This window comes from Exophiala dermatitidis (assembly GCF_000230625.1).
Source record: "Exophiala dermatitidis NIH/UT8656 unplaced genomic scaffold supercont1.8, whole genome shotgun sequence".
NCBI lineage: Eukaryota > Fungi > Ascomycota > Eurotiomycetes > Chaetothyriales > Herpotrichiellaceae > Exophiala > Exophiala dermatitidis.
Window position 1 is genome coordinate 718,881 of NW_008751653.1, and position 19,340 is coordinate 738,220.

At 51.9% G+C, this 19,340-nt stretch overlaps 10 protein-coding genes across 10 annotated transcripts; 6 read left to right on the forward strand and 4 right to left on the reverse strand.

The window, feature by feature from the left end:
- Window positions 1–820: 820 nt before the first annotated feature.
- Window positions 821–1,791, forward strand: HMPREF1120_08998 (uncharacterized protein; the record flags this gene model as incomplete). The annotated part of the gene is made up of 2 exons (XM_009163271.1): window positions 821–1,034; window positions 1,115–1,791. The coding sequence occupies 2 exons, from the start codon at window positions 821–823 to the stop codon at window positions 1,789–1,791; spliced, it is 891 nt and encodes a 296-aa protein (XP_009161519.1).
- Window positions 1,792–2,475: 684 nt separating this feature from the next.
- HMPREF1120_08999 (uncharacterized protein) lies at window positions 2,476–4,085 on the forward strand (the record flags this gene model as incomplete). Its single annotated transcript, XM_009163272.1, has 2 exons — window positions 2,476–2,553; window positions 2,642–4,085. The coding sequence occupies 2 exons, from the start codon at window positions 2,476–2,478 to the stop codon at window positions 3,962–3,964; spliced, it is 1,401 nt and encodes a 466-aa protein (XP_009161520.1). The 3' UTR covers window positions 3,965–4,085.
- Window positions 4,086–4,691: 606 nt separating this feature from the next.
- HMPREF1120_09000 (uncharacterized protein) lies at window positions 4,692–6,022 on the forward strand (the record flags this gene model as incomplete). The annotated part of the gene is made up of 2 exons (XM_009163273.1): window positions 4,692–5,059; window positions 5,116–6,022. 2 exons carry the CDS (start codon window positions 4,692–4,694, stop codon window positions 6,020–6,022), a joined length of 1,275 nt encoding a protein of 424 aa, XP_009161521.1.
- Window positions 6,023–6,681: 659 nt separating this feature from the next.
- On the reverse strand, window positions 6,682–9,618 carry HMPREF1120_09001 (F-box and WD-40 domain-containing protein MET30). Its single transcript, XM_009163274.1, has one exon. It carries the CDS (start codon window positions 9,319–9,321, stop codon window positions 7,189–7,191), a length of 2,133 nt encoding a protein of 710 aa, XP_009161522.1. The 5' UTR covers window positions 9,322–9,618; the 3' UTR covers window positions 6,682–7,188.
- An 8-nt stretch (window positions 9,619–9,626) lies between these two features.
- Window positions 9,627–10,324, reverse strand: HMPREF1120_09002 (uncharacterized protein). The gene is made up of 2 exons (XM_009163275.1): window positions 10,112–10,324; window positions 9,627–10,036 (listed from the first exon to the last, which is right to left on the reverse strand). Exons 1-2 carry the CDS (start codon window positions 10,204–10,206, stop codon window positions 9,904–9,906), a joined length of 228 nt encoding a protein of 75 aa, XP_009161523.1. The 5' UTR covers window positions 10,207–10,324; the 3' UTR covers window positions 9,627–9,903.
- Window positions 10,325–10,395: 71 nt separating this feature from the next.
- HMPREF1120_09003 (autophagy-like protein 17) lies at window positions 10,396–11,898 on the forward strand (the record flags this gene model as incomplete). Its single annotated transcript, XM_009163276.1, has 1 exon — window positions 10,396–11,898. The coding sequence occupies one exon, from the start codon at window positions 10,396–10,398 to the stop codon at window positions 11,896–11,898; it is 1,503 nt and encodes a 500-aa protein (XP_009161524.1).
- On the reverse strand, window positions 10,964–14,470 carry HMPREF1120_09004 (RIO kinase 1). The gene is made up of 2 exons (XM_009163277.1): window positions 12,318–14,470; window positions 10,964–11,921 (listed from the first exon to the last, which is right to left on the reverse strand). Exon 1 carries the CDS (start codon window positions 14,320–14,322, stop codon window positions 12,493–12,495), a length of 1,830 nt encoding a protein of 609 aa, XP_009161525.1. The 5' UTR covers window positions 14,323–14,470; the 3' UTR covers window positions 10,964–11,921; window positions 12,318–12,492.
- A 576-nt stretch (window positions 14,471–15,046) lies between these two features.
- On the forward strand, window positions 15,047–15,814 carry HMPREF1120_09005 (uncharacterized protein; the record flags this gene model as incomplete). The annotated part of the gene is made up of 1 exon (XM_009163278.1): window positions 15,047–15,814. The coding sequence occupies one exon, from the start codon at window positions 15,047–15,049 to the stop codon at window positions 15,812–15,814; it is 768 nt and encodes a 255-aa protein (XP_009161526.1).
- A 238-nt stretch (window positions 15,815–16,052) lies between these two features.
- On the forward strand, window positions 16,053–17,626 carry HMPREF1120_09006 (serine/threonine-protein kinase Chk2; the record flags this gene model as incomplete). The annotated part of the gene is made up of 3 exons (XM_009163279.1): window positions 16,053–16,439; window positions 16,532–16,834; window positions 16,880–17,626. The coding sequence occupies 3 exons, from the start codon at window positions 16,053–16,055 to the stop codon at window positions 17,624–17,626; spliced, it is 1,437 nt and encodes a 478-aa protein (XP_009161527.1).
- On the reverse strand, window positions 17,354–19,300 carry HMPREF1120_09007 (uncharacterized protein). Its single transcript, XM_009163280.1, has one exon. The coding sequence runs from the start codon at window positions 18,916–18,918 to the stop codon at window positions 17,923–17,925; it is 996 nt and encodes a 331-aa protein (XP_009161528.1). The 5' UTR covers window positions 18,919–19,300; the 3' UTR covers window positions 17,354–17,922.
- Between the last annotated feature and the right edge of the window lie 40 nt (window positions 19,301–19,340).

A 19,340-nucleotide genomic window follows, 5' to 3' on the forward strand; every position in this document is an offset into this window, starting at 1 on the left:
CGTATAATGAAAGGGTCTCGATGGAAATCAGGAGTGGGGATCCCGGGCGTTTGGGTGTCGTTATGTATAAGCCTTTATGTATGTTTTCGGGGTGGGCATGTCAGATACATCTTAGCTGCTGGCCAGCAGTACGAATGATTGAATCGATGTTGCTGATGTGCTGAAGTCCTAAACAAAACATTGTTCAGATGATGCTCAGTTAAGCCACGCTGAACGACTTGTTTTACATGTCACAAAGTGCAAAGGGGGGACACCTTTGAAGAGACCATGATGCATTGTATATTGCCCTATGAACCATGGCGTTGAGGAGCAATGCCCCTCTGAGGCCCCAGTCCGAAGTTTCCAGCAGTAAATGTACTACTTGGTATTGTACAGACCCCTCCAAGTCTCTCCTATTGGTTCGCAGTGGACACACTCCGAGTGGGACAATATGAGACGAAAGGTGTCAAATCCAATGCTCAAGAACTCCTACAAGGGGTGGCTTGCCGTCGTACACTGCCCCGTCGATGTTGGTGATTTGCAAGGATCCACCAGTGAGCCCCTTATCGGCCTTGTCATTGGCCGAGGACCCTCCGTTATTGCCTGTTTGGATTTTTCGTATTCTAATAAATGCGAAAAATGCGGGTGGGTCAGAGGTCTGGGACCACAGCACCACTGTTGGTTCTCAGGCAGCTTTTATATATAGTATGGGACAGCATTTGCGGGACCTAGCAACGCGAGGAAAAGATGATATACATATATATAGGTGGGGAGGCAACCCCCAGGGATTCAGGTTGAAGGCCGGCCTCTGTTCAATTCCACCCAGAAAGACACAGACAGAATGGCCAACAACACCACCACTCTCTCAGGACCGCCCTACGGCCCCATGGCCAACGGGACTGTCATCGTCGTCTTCTATGAGTACTTGCCTCAACGAACGGCTGCTCTGGCATTCGTCGCCCTGTTCGCGCTGGCGACGATCGTCCAGCTCGTTTATCTTTTTGTGCTGCGTCCGAGACCGTGGTATTTCATCCCTTTCATCCTCGGCGGAATCGGTAAGCTGGACTTAATATATAGACACCCTCCTTTCAACTTGATTTGGACTTACCAGCTAACCCTTGAGCTCTTCGTGCAGCCGAAACATTCGGATACTACGGACGCAGCGAATCGCACAAGGACCCTCGATCACTCGGCCCCTGGATCATGCAGAACCTTTTGCTTCTAGCGGCGCCGCCGTTCCTCGCCGCAACTGTATACATGATCTTCCGACGACTAACAAACGCGCTGGACGCGAACAAGTTGTCATTCATCAGTCCTCGATGGCTCACCAAGATTTATGTTCTGATTGACATTGCATGCATCGCGTCGCAGTTCGCGGGCTCGGTCATACCGGCATCAGGGGATCCAGCTGCCATTGAGCTCAGCAAACATATCATCCTGGGTGGCCTGATTGTGCAGCTCGTTGCCCTTGCTTTGTTCATCTTGTTCTGTTGGCAGGTCCACCATCGGTTGAGCAATACGGCGACGGAGAAAGTGCTGCGCTTCAAGTATTCTAATGTGCGCTGGCAAATGCATTTCGGGGCATTGGAGCTGGCCACGGCATTGTTGCTCGTGCGAAGCTTGGTCCGCATGATCGAATATGTGCAGGGTTCCTCGGGCTTCATTGCTTCCCACGAAGTTTTTATCTATGTATTTGATGCGGTCCCGATGGTCTTGTTGATGGCGGTATTTGGCATCTTACATCCTCAGAGATTGGTGAGGGATGCACACCGTCCGAGAGATGCCCAAGAACTGTGTCCATTGGGTGACTGAGAATGGCGCCGAAATATCGGGTATGCATGCTGCTTGCCGCCTTCAGTATATGGTAATGTTGGCAGGCTCGGGCACTAGTTGGTAGCATTCAAGAGTCCTCATCCTGGGAGAGCTGGACACTTACTATTCTGGACGGACCTCTCGAGAAAGGGTATTTGATCAACTTGCCGTTGCTCATCCACTACGCTGTACAGTGGGTGTCACGTCGTCCATACAGAAGCTGCGGGCTTGTAAGCTATGCTGTCGGGCAAAGGGCGTCCTCGGACATGATAATCTCGGATCAATTGACATGGTCCCCACGGAGAGGAGGGTTTTGGGTTGGTAGTCAGCAACTGAGGTCGCTACCGTCGAAAATTGTTGACAGAAGCAGCTTGTAGTTCAATTATAGTGATGGCATGATTATCTCCACTAGTGATTGACGCTTGATTCGGCCCTTGGCTTAATATAGTTCTGTAGGAATGACTGAAATGTTCGGTTGTAGCCTGCCTGATCCGGAGCATCCTCAGCCTAACCGCAAAGCAGACAAACGAGGCAAACACGGCAAACACGCCCGACCTCAGCGTCGTCAGCTTCAACTGGACATCATATTTTGCCTCCGATATCTAGGTTGAGAGGATCTTTCATATATGCTGTAGTGACGGTGTGCTCCAAGTCAGGACGAACAGACGTGTTATTGCTCGGTACATGAGTCAACCTGCCAGAAGACGGACGCATCGAAAGTCCAGGAATGGCTGCATCCACTGCAAACGACGTAAAGTGAAGGTCAGTTTAAAAGAACAGACCTCATGGCCCTGTTTTCTTTCATGAGTGTACTTTGGCATATGCAGTCACATCCTAACATTCACTCCAGTGCGACGAGGCGAAGCCGGAATGTTCCAATTGCGTGCGCTTCGGGCTGCATTGTGTCACTGCCCAGCATGGTCACTCTGTTGAATCGCGCACTGTCTCCCCGAACACGACACCAACACCAACGCCATCCGCCTCGGATGGGTCGACGCGTCGTGGAAGAGGCCGTCCTCGTAAGAAGTGGGCGGTTCTCGACCACGTCCAAGCAGGTGAATCTGACGAAACGATTCTCAAGGGGTACAATGCAACCGCCTCCACACCCCTACCACCGTCACCGCCGGGGGCCTCTCCTCCGTTACCAGAGCTAAATTGCCGCCTGCATACCTTGGATGTCGAGCTGATGGTTCAATGGACCGGCATGACCGCCATGAGCATGTGCAGTGCCGTTTCTCGAACAGATCCTACATATGCGTACTGGGCGTTCGAAGTGCCCCGTCTAGGAATGGAGCACCCTTTCATTTTGCACCTGATCTATGCCTTTACCGGCTTCCATCTCGATCACATCCGAAAGCAGGCCGGCAAAGCACCGAAATACAGAAATTTGAGTGCTGCACATTTTGCAACCGGACTGAGCGGTTTCAATAAAGTCCTCCCCACCCTAGACGACAGCAACCGCCACGCTTTTGGGCTTGCCGGAGTGTTGGTGTGCTTCTGCGCCTTTGCAGACGGACCATCGAGCAGCGCGGGCTACGGCCAAGCCTGTAGTACTACCGGCAGTGATGGCCAGGTCGTGCCATGGCTGTCGCTCATTCATGGCGTGCGGACCCTCAAGAGCAACGAATCGTCCAGTCCATCTGACCGGCCGCCACAACCACAATCACAGTCACAGACGACCGACGACAACTCGACGAGAGAGGGCCTCGCAGACATGTCGATGCTCAACGTCGCTCCACGAATCGATTGGGAGGAACCGCTGCGCCAGCTTCACGATCATATTCTTCTCTCCTTCAGCTCCAGCTCCGCATCATGTTTGGTCAAAGCCTTTGAGAGCCTCGTGCTTGTCTACGAAGCGACCTTTGGGAGAAAGGACGGCACCAACCGCGCTCCTCCCAAGTATCGCTACGTCTTTGTCTGGCTGTATTCGCTGACAGACGAATTCGTCGATCATCTGCTCCGCAAAGAGCCGCTGGCTCTGCTTCTCTTGGCTTATTATGCCGTTCTAATCCGAACAATGGAGCATCGGTGGTTCATGCAAGGTTGGGCCGAGTATCTGCTCATGTCGGTCCGCGGTCTTGTAGGTGAGGAGCTCGCCCGATGGCTGGTCTGGCCTGAGAACCAGATCCAGCGGGATTTCAGGACGGAAAGAACAACGTCAAACAGGCGTTGAAAAATAATATAGAGTCCCAGGCGGGCGGTAGGTACCCTAAACTCTGCCCTACCCAAACCCACTGCGCAGCCTACTCGTAACTAGCACGTCTTTCGACAAAGGCTTAGTACGCCTCGGTTGGCAGCCTACTTACTCATGCAATCGAGCGCGAACTCTTAGAATTCATATCGTTACATGCGCATACCTTTGGTCCATCCTCGTAGCAGTGCTCTGTGATATTGCTCAGAAGATCGATCGAGCAGTTTAAGTAGGTTGACGCAGGTTGACGCAGGTTGACGCAGGTTAAAGCAGATTGCTGCAAATTGGGCACATCGAGGCAGGTTGGGCAGATTAAGATAGGTTGAGGTAGGTTATCAAAAGTACATCAAGTATAACCGAGAGGGAGGGTCCGGAGTATTCAGCTTCCGAACTTTTAAACTTAGAAAACTGGGACCCGGGGCCCAAGTTGGGGACCCCTTTCACACACTCACGGCTACAACGTACAGCCTCCTATTTACGACAATCACCAATGTTCATGTGTTACCGAAAGTGGTCCCTTGTGCCGAAACACCACTGCTGCCTGTCGCCCAAGGCATTCTTGACGCTGCGGAACGCTCGCTACGAACCAAGGTAACTCCAGTGCCAAGACCTGCTGTCCAGGTCACACCCTCCTTGCCAGAAATAAGATCGAAGCAACCCATTCTCAATCGTGAATCACGACTTGTTAGACCCTCCGGAAATCTTTCAGATGAAACCGATCAATCCTACGGTCAATGAAGACAGGCCTGCTCTACTTGGAAGTACTTCTTGGGATGGAGCTGACGCATACGAGGCGGGGGGTGAATTCCACCAGCGAGCCACAGCATTCTTTGCTGCGGTGAAATGGGACCAGCTCGTGTCTCTCTCTTCAAGACTTCGCGGCGGCATACCTTGCACCCTCGGGGAGAAGTTCTCTATGGGTCACTCCAACATGGTCCGGCGAATCTTATTCGAGGACGGTACTAGTTGGGTTGCTAGGCTTAGATTACCACGGCTGAGAGCAGCCGTAGGTGGTCGCGAGACGCTCGACGAGGCTGAAACTCTAAAGGTAGAGGTTGCTAGCATGAAGTTCTTACAGTACGTCAATTGCGGGAATGTATAGGAGCTGTACTGATCTTGTGCCCCTGGAGAAGAACCAAAACCTGTATTCCCATTCCGAAAATCTACGGTTACAGCGTTGATGCGAAAAATGAAGTTGGCGCTCCCTACATCCTGATGGATTACATCAATGGAAGCGTTGCGACGGAATTGCGGATGGCGAAAAATTGCGACGTAGGCTTGTTCGGTACATTCCACCAAGATCGCAAGTTTCGAGAACAAATGGCTAGGATTCAGGTTACGCTGTCCTCGTTCGAATTTGACCGGATTGGAAGTCTCTATCAGGACGAAATTACATCGGAATTCTTCATCGGGCCAGACGCAGAGACTGGGAAAGGGCCTTGGATGTCTTCAATGGACTATTACGCTGACCTTGCCAGCCACGCGCTCCAAGATTGTGTGGCTAATGCAGGGGCTGATGTCCAAACGAGCTGGTCTTTTGCAGTTCCCGTGCTCTTCAAGCACCTCATCTCGTTGTATGGCCACGACATCACCAGTGAAGGCCCTTTCAAGCTGACGAATCGTGATTTCGGAGCCCACAACCTTCTCGTGAACAACGATTTCGAAATGATTGGCGTTATCGACTTGGATGGAGTCCTGGCTGCGCCGATTGACATGGTCGCACAGTATCCGCAGCTGTCAGGACTAGCGCGCGAGCCTCCCGGACATATTGAGACCAGACCACTTGCAATTGATCGCATCGCGAGGACAACCCCAAAACTCGAAGAATACAAAAACTTCGTGGAAACAACCGAAGCCCAATTGGACCCCAAGGAGAAGGGAAAACCAACGATTGCGAATTTGTTATTATCAGACGCTGCGAGCATAGTCCAAGGGCTCCTATGTTATGCGGGTCACCAAAAATTCGTGAATGATAAGTGGATGGAAGCATATTGCAAGCTCCTCCGCAAGATTTCATGTCCCCAAGACTCACGTTTATGACCAATGCAGGCTTAATCACATCGGTTTGCAAAAATTATGGGGGAAAGCCGCAGGCTGTCGATGACCTTCTTCTTGCCTGGCTGCAGCCCGACCGGTTTCAGTGAGTTGACCAGGCCTCCCATTCCCACGCCACAGTAGAGAGCCATGTGTGATCACCGAGTCTTGCTACCAGGCCATCTGCTTTTTGCTCCGTTCATTTGGATCATTGGCATCGTTAGATTAGCCTGATGTTGCTAAATACTCGGCCCCTACCAATCGAGTTCGTGGACTACTTCGAGTATGCGCATAATTTGCCTTACGAGGATGGGCAAGCTTTTCGGCTAATAAGGGTTCGAATACGATAATGGAGATGGAAAGTCTTCGTGTCGAGCTTCCGAGGTCGAACTCCCTGTTTCTCTGTTTCGAAACAACGGGGTTCGTTACAGCCTGTTCCTCAGCATCAGGTTCCGAGCTTACAACCTCCATCACCAATTCATAAAACGAAGTGATTATTTAGCCCCAGTCGCCGGACATCATGAAGGTCCCAGGACATTCAGGGACTTTACAGGTATATATTGTAAGTTGAATAGACTCTCAGTGGGAATAGAATGGTATGTCACAGTCTGAACATGTGGCGACGGACATACCAGGTATCTTTCAAGTAATCGTTACGACTAAGTGGGATTGTGTGTGAACTTGGCTTATTTTGATCAACCTCAATTTTGTCTATTTCCCTCACACGACCTATGGAAAAGACCAAAGAGCACCGGGCTAAAATCCTGGCTTAGGATTATGAATGTCATACCCAGCATGGTGCCTCTGTCAGACATAGAAAAAATGGAAGCGAACGAGCTTGACCCGGACCGGGTCCTGGATTGAACGCCATAGGCCACAAACTGTGCCCTAAACCACGACCGTGACTTGTCCAAAGCCCGCAAGATCCGCCACACTCATTAGTGGCTCACATAACAGCGGAGATGAAAAGACGCCCGGCGCCATGCTGTTGTTGTTATGAGACCCAAAGAAAGAAAGCCCGTGCCCTTTTGATTCCAGCTCCGGCTCTAACGTAATAGCACACACCAGCAGGATAGAATTTCCCTCCAAAGAAATTGGAAAACCGAGCCATTTCACCATCCCATATAGCCCCAACCGTATCCTGCCAGAGAATTCCCCAGACAAGACAAGAATCATGCCGTAAAGTTGTAGACTCGGACCTCACCGTCCTCGCCACCACTACACATGCGACTATCACTCAAGCCGATGCAAGTAACTGGGCCCGCATGTCCAGTAAACGTGCGTTCACACTTGCCGGACCGAGGGTCCCACACTTTGACCATGCGGTCTTCGGCTCCAGAGACAATCCGCAGGGTGTCGGCAGCAATAGCCCAAACGCCTTCGACATGCCCAAAGAACTTCCTGATACATCGACCGGAATGCACATCCCACAACCGAATGGTGGAGTCCAATGCAGAGGTTAGCATGTACCGGGGCGGTTGAGGTCGATCGGGTTGAGAGCAGAACAGGCCAGCATGGTCGGTATGGAAGGAAGTGGGAAACCCGCCATTTTCCGTGTCGACCGTCAGATGACTGTTGGGGGTTCCCGGTTCGGATTCTTCCTGGTCTTCCTCTTCATCGGCCTCAAATTCGCGGGGCAGAGGCAGGACCTGCTGCACCTGGCCTACGTGACCTTCGAAAGTGTGGATACATTTCTTGGTATCCAAGTCCCACAATTTGACGGTGCAGTCGTCAGATGCAGTAAAGATGGTGCGAGAGGCTGTATCGATCTTGACCGAGTTGACCCAGTCGGTGTGGCCGCGAAGGGTAAAGACCGAGCGGTCCTGGAAATTCCATACCCTTGCAGTGTGGTCGACGGACCCGGACACTAAAATGCTCGAGTCAAAGTGGAGCGCAATCACGCCTTCGGTGTGGCCGTTGTATGTTGCAATGCATTCGCCCGTTCTCCAATTCCAGACCTTGAGAGTCTTGTCAAGACTCCCACTGATCAGCTTGTTGTCATCAAACTGCAGGCAGCGAATGCCCATTGCATGGCCCCTCAGTGTTCGCAGCTCTTCGCCAGTGTCTAGATTCCAGATTTTGATGGTGGCGTCGTATGAACCCGTGGCCAGGATATTGTCGTAGAACTGCAGCGACATAACTCCATTGGAATGGCCCCTCAGGATCTTGATGCTGCAGCGTCCATATTTCCAGTTGGTGCCGACCTTGAATCGGTCTTTATAGACATCCTTCCATGGGCGGGTTTTTCTACAGGATTCGCTGTCGCTGGCGCCGAGTGGCGGTCGTCTGGTGGCTACTGGGGACAGTCGGCCATCAGATGACTTTTCAATGTCGGAATGTTCATATAGGCACTCGCTTTCAGAGGATACCGGAGCGCCTGGTTGAGCGTCCTCATCTTTTACTAGGTCGGGGGTAAGTGCCGTGTTGCCAGCCGCTCGAAGTTCTATCTGTCTCTTCGAGGCACGCAGCCTTCTTCTTTCAAGGAGCGGCAAACCCCAGCCACACTTGGTGCATTTGCGGTCAATATGCTGCTCGCACATGCGGTGCCAGACAACGTCGTCGTCCGCTAGCTCTCTCCACCTCCGGGACACTTGTGCAGCCTTGCACAGAGAAGTTGTGTCCAGGAAGCATAGGATGCGAAATGCGACTTCCGGTGGGAGAGCGGAGATAAAATCGATGCGAATGAGCTCGCGAACGTTTGCCGAGAGGAAGGAGAGTTGCGAGAAGCAGCATTGTGCGAGAATGCCTTGCAGCATAAGATTGCGGTGTTTGGATGGTGCCGCCGAGAACAAGGACCAGACCTGGACGATGCCCTGTCGGTCTTCCTGTGAGAGGGCTTCGAGCTCTTTTTGCAGTTTGTCCATCGATGGCTCATCCGCTTGCCGGCGACACAGCAGGTCGGGTCGGTGTCGATAACAGAACTTGGAGTTTGCGTCCTTGTTCTCTTGGAAGATACCCGGAGGTCTTCCGGGCTTTCCCAAGGGCGCGTATTGCGAGGGAATGTGCTTGGCCAAAAACGGTGCTACTGTCTGGCGAGCGTGCTTCGCGGTGGAAGCAATTGTGATGCTTTTGTCTTTTTGGGTGTCCAGCACGTGCTGGAGATGTCTCGTGTCTTCACAGTGGTCTTCACACTTGTGATCCTCCTCGTCTTGTTGTGGGTTGGGCCGCAGTCTCTTCCGGGCAGGTTCTTCCCATTCAGTGTCCGCCATATCTTCTCGGGGGTGTTTCGTATGAAGGTCGAAAGGCATGTCGATGCTCACGAGGGCATTCGAGAGGGCAAAAGAACTTTTACATGTCGTGCTCATCTGGCGGGGTGCTGTCTTTCTCTAGTCCGGCTGTCGGACTTCGGGGACTTCGGTTATCGGGCTTTAGGTATTGACCGTGTTTTTGCGACGAGAAAAAAGGAAAGGAAGAGGGATTGAGGTTGTACAAAGGCAGATCAAGTGCCCAGAAACGATGTCTTGGATTATGCGACCAGATCCCAGGTGATTGATGCACAGCAAAGGGGACAAGCTGTGCTCAGAGAAGTGGTGGTATGGCGTGAGATGGCAAAATTGCGGCGTCTGACGGCAGCGAGAGTTGAGTACCTTGAGGACACCGAGAGTGATCACGGGGAAGCAGGAAGAACCAGCACCGCCAGGATGGGAGCAGTGGAGAGGTGCCTAAAGTATAACTAAAGTACAAATCCGCCGCCTTTCCGAGCATCTAAGAGGTTATTTTCTGGGCTAAATCTCACCATTATTTTGTGGTTGGCAGAAATTCAATATAAGCTCTGACTAGCTCCGGTGCCGTCCGGAGTCTAGAGTCTGCAACTTTCAGTGACTGGCTGCTCGGGCTCATGCTCCATCGCTCCGCCCAGTGGAACTTCAGCCACCAGCGATGGCGTGCTAGATGATGTGATTTCCATCATTTCTTGGGCCATTTCGTTCTTTGCCGGTGGACACCGCTGGCTGTCTAACACGCGACGACGGAGTCGAAGGCGACAAAGGCGACGACGACCATCTGGCCCATCCCAGGTACCTGCGTCTGCTCCTTAGTATTCGAGATTCATTCCTAACTCCATCCCTCTGCTTCCTGCGGGCCATCCTATCTTACCAACACCGGGTGTCTATTCCGACCCCGCGCTGGGGTGCGTAGTATTGACACATTGTTGACATCTGCCTAAAGAACCATCGCAATCGCTTCGGCATATTTTGAGACAACGGTGCTGTTCTGGTGAGACAGAACACTCGAGGCTGATTAATCTGTCCTTGTCGACGACTGCCCTTCCAGGACTGTTTTCGACGATCTCGATTGTCGTCAGTGTCGAACAAAATGGTCTGACGGGCTGAATATTTGATTGCCTTCCATCAGGTAGTACTTCATCACTCGTCTCCGCCATGGCGCAATCGCCGCACCGTGCCCAACAGCATCCTTCCACTCGTTCGTCGCCCTCGCAATCCATGGATGTCGCTAGCCCTGCGGCTTCAGTCGGGACGCTCGTTTCATATCTGGTTGCTTCCAAGCGTTCCCTTGGTAGCATTCATCTGGTCCATCGAGCCACGACCATCCTCTCAGACGCACGTGCATCCGTCGAGTCGACCACTGCTCTCCTTGCGAAAACGACCTACCTACGTCGCTCCTTGGCTTCCCAGTTGAAATTATTACGTGCCATCCTGTTCGAGTTAGAAACCGCCGCGCAGGGGATACAGGAGGAGTTTCAGGCTGTAATTAAAGAGTTGGACGATACTGGCGCAAGACTGCTTGAGGCTATTGACCTTCTGAAGCAGACACGGATTGAGGACGCGTTTAAGCCTAATCCCCGTACACAATCACAAGATGTCGCCGACAAGGAGACTCTACATGATTTTGTGGACGACACGGGCGTGGAGAATATCAGGCAGGCGATGGAAGTAGCCATCGACAACGTGCAGAATTCGCAAAATGAAATGAACCAGTCAATCGAGATCCTCGAGGAAGATTTGCAGACTATCAGTGATGTCCTCACCAACAGAACCGAAGCGTCAGACCCGGAAAGCGGGCCACGGCAGCCGGTTATATCCGTCATTCTACGTTCTTTAGAAGACCATGCCCGAGAAATGGCCCAAGGGCTGGAGAGCCTTGTTCGGCATTTCGACCTCTGCGTCACCGCCATCAAGCACACCGAAGGTGGGGGCGAGGCGGTTGTCCAGACCGTCAAGGCGAACGTTGATGACCTTCCCGAAGCGGTCGGCATGGCGATGGACGAGCTGCAAGCCCCAGCCCAACCGATGAATGAAGAGGAAAGACTCGAAATGTTACAAGTACTAGAAAACGACGCCGCCGAGGTCGACGAGGTCGTGATGGAACTCCAGGACCGCAATGCTGAGATGGAGGCTCAACTTGACAAGATCCTCCAGTGGCGAGAGCGGCAGGAGAACGCTTATGCAGACGTCAACTCTGCATTTAAGCTCCTGGACAAGATCTCGGCGCGGTTGTCCAACTACGTGGCCGAGACCGCACGCCATGCCTCCCGGTGGAACGAGGAGAAGGCCAAAATCGAAGATGGGATTGGCGGCATGGAAGAACTTTGCAACTACTACGCCAACTTTCTGCACGCGTACGACGGCCTCATTGTCGAAGCCGCTCGACGCCGGACGGTCCAGAAGCAGATGGAACGCATCGTTAATGACGCCCACTCCCAGCTGGAACAACTCTACCAACAAGACCAGCAGTTGAGACTAGAGTTCAAGGATAATATGGGCGAATATCTTCCCAGCGATATATGGGATGGGGTCAATGCCTTGCCGCCGCGTTATACCATTACTAGTGCCGACGAAGACGGTGGGTTCGCTGCTAGTGTGCCGGAACTGCCTAGAAAGACTGTCGAGAATGCCTTGAGACGGTTGAAAGGAGGCAGATAGAGTTACCGGCAGGCTCTGCATTACTATCATAGAATAAATACACGTTAGCAAGTATTTCTTCCCAGCTTGGCTTCGCAGAAGTTCCCCATGACTGGCAGTCTTGTCAATTTTCTCCTATGGTTCAGTGTACTCTTTGTATATCATGGCGCCATTCCATTGCCGAGATGCAGGCAGAAAGACACACATGCACAGGCAATATTGATGGTGGAGAGTTAGTAGAGAAGCCGAGAGGTTGCGTGGATAAGATCGACAACCATCTCTGCCGGCTTTCATGCTATCTCTCGTCTGCTCATCTCAAGTGTATGATATTTTTGTTTCTTCATCTTAAGCAGGAAAATGGGTTGACGACGCCAGTTGACGACGCCGCGGCATGTACAAACTATGAGGCGTGCTGGTAGGGGCCGACAGTGCTTGCTTACCTGCAGCTGAATCTCACTGCGTCAACCGCTCGGGTTGGACCCAGGAGTGGCCAGTCAGTAAAAATGATGTCGATGGTGACATTCGTCAGGAATTGAGAAGACGACTATGCTGTTACCCGGAAATGTCGTGTCTGGTAATGCCCTGCGCACTGCCTTAAGACAGCAGTCGTGGCTTCTACCGTTTCGTCCGGCTGGAATCCTTGACCATCTTCTTCTTGACATTCTTGGGAATCTTGGTGGCTCGCTTCTCGCGCTTCTCTTCCTTGACCTTGCGCTTGTGTTCACGCTTTGCGTCTTTGTCCTGGAACCGCTTGCCGCGCGGTTGGGCTGGGTCTTCTTCTTCCTCGTCTTCATTTTGGTCTTCGCTCTCGTCTTCCCCGGAGGAGCCATCGTCGCCGGCACCCTCGCCGTGACCAGTACACTCTTCTCTTGGTAGAGGAACACCTTCGCCTGCTTCCTGATCCTGATCTTGGTCGGAAACAGTGGGATCTTGCGCCTCGGCCTGTTTGATAGCGCCACCAGCAGATGAGGCAGGCGCGCTGGAATCCGGGGTTTCCTTTTCGCCTTTCAACGGCGCCAGCAGATCCTTGTACACCAGAGCATCACGGCCGGTGACTTTCAAGTTCTCGGCATCAAGTTCGGCGTCGTAGACTTCGTCCAACGTCTGCGGAATGTACTGTTTGCGGAAGACTTCTGTCTCAACCTCATCTTCTTCCTCATCCGTTCTTTCGGCCAGCATTTTATCGATTTCCGCACGTAACGTGTCAATCTCCAGCTGGGACTCATTGGCAGCTTGTTTTGTGATGAACAAGTAGACTTTCTTGTCCGACAAGACAGCCACGCCTTGTCTTTTAAAGAAATCATTGACGTTTTTGATATCCATGCGCAAGAAATCCAAGCTTCTCGGATGGTCCACCTCCACGCTCTGGCTCACGTCGATGATGTAGGGCCGATCCTTGTGCCATAAGATATTGTACTCGCTCAGATCGGCGTGAACCAATTTACACTTTTGCAGCATGATGCGCATGTAGGCCAGTAACTCAATATAGACGTTACGCCATCTAGACTCAGACTCTTCCTCGGCGAACTCGACGTCCTTGAGTCGAGGCGCCGCCTTGCCCTTGCTGTCGCCCAAAAAGGTCATGGCGAGGACATGACGTTTCAGATACAGTGGCTCCGGCGATGGAATGCCTGCCGTGTGGATGCGTTTGAGGTTCCGCATCTCCTTCTCCGCCCACAGCTTCACCATGGCCCGGTTGTCGCCCTTATTAAAGCCTTTGCGGAACCGGAATTCTCCTGCGACATACTTCTCGCGGTCTTTGAAGACGAGAATGCTCGTTTTGTACACTTTAATCGCGACGTGTCGATCCGGCTCGTCTGGGTTCTCCGGTGAGGCAGCCAGAGCATGGTACACGTTGGCTTCTTTGCCGGTTGAAACCGTGCCGTTGATCTCGGACACGATGCCGGCATTGATCATTTGAAACAAAATCTTCCGCGTCTTCGGGTCGAGCACTTGTTCAGTCGTCGCGCGGTCGCTCTTGTCCTTGTGTCGCTCGTCCCCGTCATCGCCCCGACCGGACTTTTGGTACTCGTCATAATCGGATATGTTGAGCTTGGCCAGTTTGCTTTGGGTCGTTTGTTCGGACGACAAGGCTGCCGACTGTTGCGGATTCGCTTTCGGATACTGCCATACTGGCACATTCGGATTCGCACGTGCCTGGTTGAGTCGTTTCTGTCGGTTGTATGATTTGGTCAAATCCGCCGGATTCGATGACCCCAAATAGTCCGGGTCAAAGAGTTCGTCGTCCTCTTCATCCTCGTCAAGGGATGAGTCTGAGAGCTCTTCGTCCTGCGCATCCTTGTCAAGAGACTCGGGGCCAAAGTCCACTGGATGTTGTCTTTGTTGACTTTGAATGGCTTCACTGTCCACGTATCCGCGGTTGGGCAGGAATGTATGTGATGGTGCAACTCCGTCGGCAATACCTCTAGATGTGTCGTCTGCCATTGTCACAATGTTTGGAGGGTTCCGGGCCTTGACATATTTCTAGAATTGTTTTATCATGAGTCTGAAGGTTGTCGAATGTTGCCACAGAAAACTTTGGATGGAGCCAACAATCGACGTGGGGATCAAGATTTGAGGCTGCGATTGGCTGAATCTCAAGTGGTCAAATGACGTCGCTGCAGCGCTGAGGCTGGATATTATATGCACTACCCACTGGACATTGTAGGGTACAGTGCCAGTGTTACAGTGGTAGTACGATGGAGTATTCGGAGTCAACCTCCAAACGGTATTATTGACCATAAAGGTTGGCCTGCGGAAGCTCTAGAACAAAATCAAACCCCTCCTTGTTGACGCAGCCTGCGACAGACGAGTCGGACAAACTACTTAGGTACGAGCGCTTCGAGGGCGTGTCGCTGGTCCTACATCCAAAGGACACCACGGTGTACCTACCAGGTAATTGCAACGCTGCCAAGGATTCACGTCCCTGGGTAGGTACCTGGTACCTAGGTACCTACCTACCTACCTACTAGTACGGTACCTATGTAAGTATGCCTTTGTCCTCTGCCACTTTTGCTCCAAACACACGCGGAAGATGTAACTCGACCACCCAAAATTCGCCAGGCGTTGGCACATGCCAAAATCGCCCTCCAGGTCCTAGTCGCCCGAACGGACCGTGAACGTCTCCCAAATATGCAACCGCATGCCACTGCCTTCCCCCCCGTCAGTTATGGCATTTCTCGGGTACAAATCCTCACCAGTTTTGGGAGCAGTCTCGCCCAGTATCGATCTCGAATATGTCAACCGCCGGCTCGAGTCTTTTGCTCACGATCCTTCTCCGAGTCGTCCAACAATTCTCTATCCCGCGTCGCCTCCATGTCCCAGCACGCCTCCTTTCCCTAATCCGATGATTCCTTCTACTTTCTTTCGGCATTGGGCGTCGCACAAAGCAAAAGAACTGCAGTCACTCGAGCCGACGATCGATCATCGATTGAGTATAGACGACATCGAATATTGGCGTACAGAAGCCCGATGCTACACGTCTTCGCTAGGGGGCCTTGCAGAGCAGGAGCGTCAAAATATTGATGAATGGATGTACTGGAGAACAGAAGCAACGTTTTGGAGGCAGGCCTTCTACAGTAAAGATCGTACTACGGATCGATGGGACATACAGAATCTGCAGTATTGGAAGACTGAAGCCCTACGACTAGCAAAGGCATTCGAGAACAATCCTCAAACCTCGAACATACGTTGGCATATCTGCGATTGGGTGTACTGGAGGACAGAGACTTTCCATTATGATGACCGGCTCGAACAGGTCATGCGGCAAAATCTTGCCTTGAAAGACCTGCCACCAAAATCAGCGCTTCAACAGAGTCCAAATTGTAAGAAGAGAAAAGCTGAGGACGATGGCGTGGGAAGACCTATCAGTTCGTGGCTAGCGAAGTGGAATGCTGTGCACAAGAAGCCCTCTGGAGACATCACGTCCTCCTTCTGATGCGTCAGCAACAAGTCCCAAGCAGCGACGAATGGCAAATACCCGGTAGCGCCGACAAAATAGAAGTTGGTAAACTTGGCTTGTCTCTGCCAATAGAGTGCTCACGCGTGGCGTCATGTGAAACTGCCAGTACACCAAAAGGTCACCACTTTGCATCGGGAAGGGCTTGACGTTGATATATTAAGGTATTGTATGTTGCCGATATCCATTTGTGCTGCAGACTTCCTTCTCCCTCAAAATGCCTGCCTATGTAGCTGGCCCTCAAAACACCGTGGTGGTCCTTACCAGCAAAACACATGCAGCGTACAATGCTTTGTTACTAGAACATAACAAGAAGTTTGTCCCTCATCCAACAATCATTCTGGGTGTGGAAGACAATGTGGAGGATCGACAATGCACACCCGAACCGGGGCCATTACGAGAGACATGTCTCACCATTACTTTGGACGACCCGCCGTACGATCCATTGGAGGGATGGGTTTGTGGGAGTGACCCGGAGTGTTGTTTTGTACTACTCAATGAACGACGATCTGGCGGAGGTATCAGTCGAAAGCATTTCAGCCTGGACTACAACTGGGAGAATGGGTCTCTACTCCTGAAAGACATGTCGACCCACGGAACTGTTGTGCATCCATGCTTTTGGTCTCGTTACCTTGCGAAGGAACTCTATCCCTATTGAAACAGGTGACATCATTCAAGTGAGTCATGTGCGTCTAGAGGTCTTCATACCCGACCGTGGATCACAAAAGGGAGCTTTCGAGAGGATGGTACACTTGCCGAGATGCACGAGAACAAGCTCTTCCTCGCATCGGCAATCTAATCCTACGGCCGCCGGAGACTCGAACAGTACTGAACTCCTCCAAACTGGGTCTTTCGGACCCAGTCGGCTCCGGATCTTTCTCTGAAGTGCGTCGAGCCATTGACTGCCGTGGGGATATCTTCGCTGTTAAGATTTTCCGCTCGATCGAGGATCCCAAATACTTTCACTCGGAGCAACAGATCCTGTGCAAATTAAGACATGTCAGTAAGCCAGATTGCTGTGGAATTTTGACTGACAAGTTTTAGGAGAACATCGTCTGTGTTTTTGAGAACAAAGTTGTGGACGTCCTAACTTCAAAAGAAATTCCATATCTTGTAATGGAATACTGCCAGGAAGGCTCTTTATTCTCGAAAGGATTGTTGAGCCCGTCGGAAACGACAGTGGTGCTGGGACAAGTTTGCAACGGTGTTCAGTATATCCACTCCAGAGGCTTAGTCCATCGAGATTTGAAACCTGAGAATATACTCCTCACTTCTTGGGCTCCTGCATGGGTCAAAATTTCGGACTTTGGGCTAGCTCAAAGTGAGAAAACCCTTCGGACATTTTGTGGAACACCCATGTTCGTCGCACCGGAAATATGCTACGACGTTGACTGCGCTCAGTCCAACTTGGACGACACCTCTTCCACTATCTCAACCGTGATTTTACGTACCTCAGATGCTTCCCCAAGTTCAAGAAGTACGCAAGGGTTGAGTGCAAAATATTCGAACAAAGTCGATGTTTGGTCTATTCTTATCATGCTGTTGTTCTACGCGCGGGAAGGTGATATTCCAGGTGATTGTCAATTACTAAACATGAAGCAATTTCATGACAAGATCTTGGAATACTCTAAAAAGGCGGTGAAGCCGGCCTGGACACGCCACATTAATCTTGCGCGACAATGTATTGCGCTCAACCCGTTCGGGCGGCCCAGTGCTCAACAACTTCAAAAACACTTTGCAGAGCTTCGGGAATCAGGAACGACGACGCCAATGAGTGCCCGCCACCTTTGACCAAAACTCAGCTACGCCATATGCATGCAGTAGAAGAAGGGATGCGAGAAAGGAGAAGTGAGCTCAAAATCATTCCCGGAGCTTCTCGGGGTATCTCAGTCGACCCCCTTTCTACCATGCGGCAGCTAAAGATGAGTCGTGATCTCCTTTTCACAAAAGATGACGAGAATGGAGCAAGTTCCTGGTGCTAAGAAACCGCAGGCGTACCTAGGTATGTTCTGGACCCTCAGATGGAGACGGTCAAACCAGGCTTTGATCCCCAAAAACACAAGCCAGGAACGCCGATAGTACCTCAGCTAGTCATTTCCTCTAGGAAGAAAACAGTCCGTGTCCACAACCAGCCTCACTCGATGTAGGTCCTTTTGCACGATCCTGTCCTTGTCCGCGATATATTTCTCAATCTTCCTGGACGCGTCGACATATCTGCCAGACATGAAATCCAACTGTCCACTGGCGAGTGCTACCACCAACCCAGCGGGCATTTGCGGCGTGTCCCACTGGGCGTCCTTGAAGAAGCCGACCGCCGTCTTTGCCGACTTGTCCTCCCCGGGAAGAGTCTGTGACACGTAGCTGCTCGGCTCGATCTTGCCTTCTGCCGCATCACGGAAGTCGGTAAAGAACCGAGTAGGAATGGCGCCCGGGTGGATAGCAAATGTTTTGATGCCGCACTCCTTGTTCTCATTGTGCAACGTCTCGGCGAGCCGAACCATGCCCAGCTTTCCAAGCGCATAACTGCTCATGCCGGAGCTCACGTGTGCGCCGGCACTAGATGTGAAAATGATCCTTCCACTTTTTTCTCGTCGCATGTGCGGGAGCGCGGCTCGGCTGAAGTTGAAGGTTCCTTGAAGCGATATGGCCACAGTGTCCCACCAGACTTGAGGATCACATTCATGCGTGGGCAGCCATTGAGGTGGACGGCCGGCGTTCATGAAAAGCACATCGATCTTGCCGACGTCACGGTCAACCTCGTTGATGAAGTGCTCCACCCAGCCATATTCTCGGACATCGAAGGCTGCGGTTCTGATGACAAGATCCGGGTTGATGCCCTTGCAGATTTTGCCTGTTTCGTCCACCTCGGTCCGCTCGAGCGCCATCAGACTGAGTGCCTTGATATCTGTGTGAGCGAAGAACTCGGCCGTGGCTCGCCCGATCCCACGCCCAGCACCGGCGATGACTACGTGCTGGCCATTCAGCGAGGCCGCGAGCTCCTTGTTGACGCGTGGGTCGGTGGCATAATAACAATCATGCTGGTCACCGAGAAACCCCTCGCTTTGTACCTCAGGGTCACTCATGGTAGTATATCAAGAACTACCTATAATTCAAGCATCCCTTATATTGCGCCGTGGCCTAGGGCGTGAAAAGCATTCGAAGATATGTTAGATCTTGCGAACAAACCCCTCCACAAGTTGGGGGCCAGGCCGCTGGCAAGGGCAGTGGAGGAGTGGGATTGACCGAACAATTCATCGGCACGTACTTGAGCCACTCCAAAGACCAGTGCGCGCCTCTAGCCGCTCGTTTATTGCAGACAAGGGACAAGGTCCATCATCTCGGAGATGGTGGGGAAGACTTTGTGGGGTTGATGGGGTAAACATGGGAGCATCAAGGTGCCTACTAGTATATGCCGTGGACTTTTTGATGGCTGAACAATCTTGAATCCATCCAGTTATACGTCGATTGTGCCTGGAAATCATGTTGGCAACATACTAGTAGGCTC

Coding starts and splice junctions, on each gene's coding strand:
- HMPREF1120_09007 (XM_009163280.1), bottom strand. CDS start 18,918: ATGAGTGACCCTGAGGTACAAAGCGAGGGGTTTCTCGGTGACCAGCAT.
- HMPREF1120_09002 (XM_009163275.1), bottom strand. CDS start 10,206: ATGCCGAAGCGATTGCGATGGTTCTTTAGGCAGATGTCAACAATGTGT. Junction 10,037..10,111: donor GGAATAGACACCCGGTGTTG/GTAAGATAGGAT, acceptor GAGCAGACGCAG/GTACCTGGGATGGGCCAGAT.
- HMPREF1120_09001 (XM_009163274.1), bottom strand. CDS start 9,321: ATGAGCACGACATGTAAAAGTTCTTTTGCCCTCTCGAATGCCCTCGTG.
- HMPREF1120_09004 (XM_009163277.1), bottom strand. CDS start 14,322: ATGGCAGACGACACATCTAGAGGTATTGCCGACGGAGTTGCACCATCA.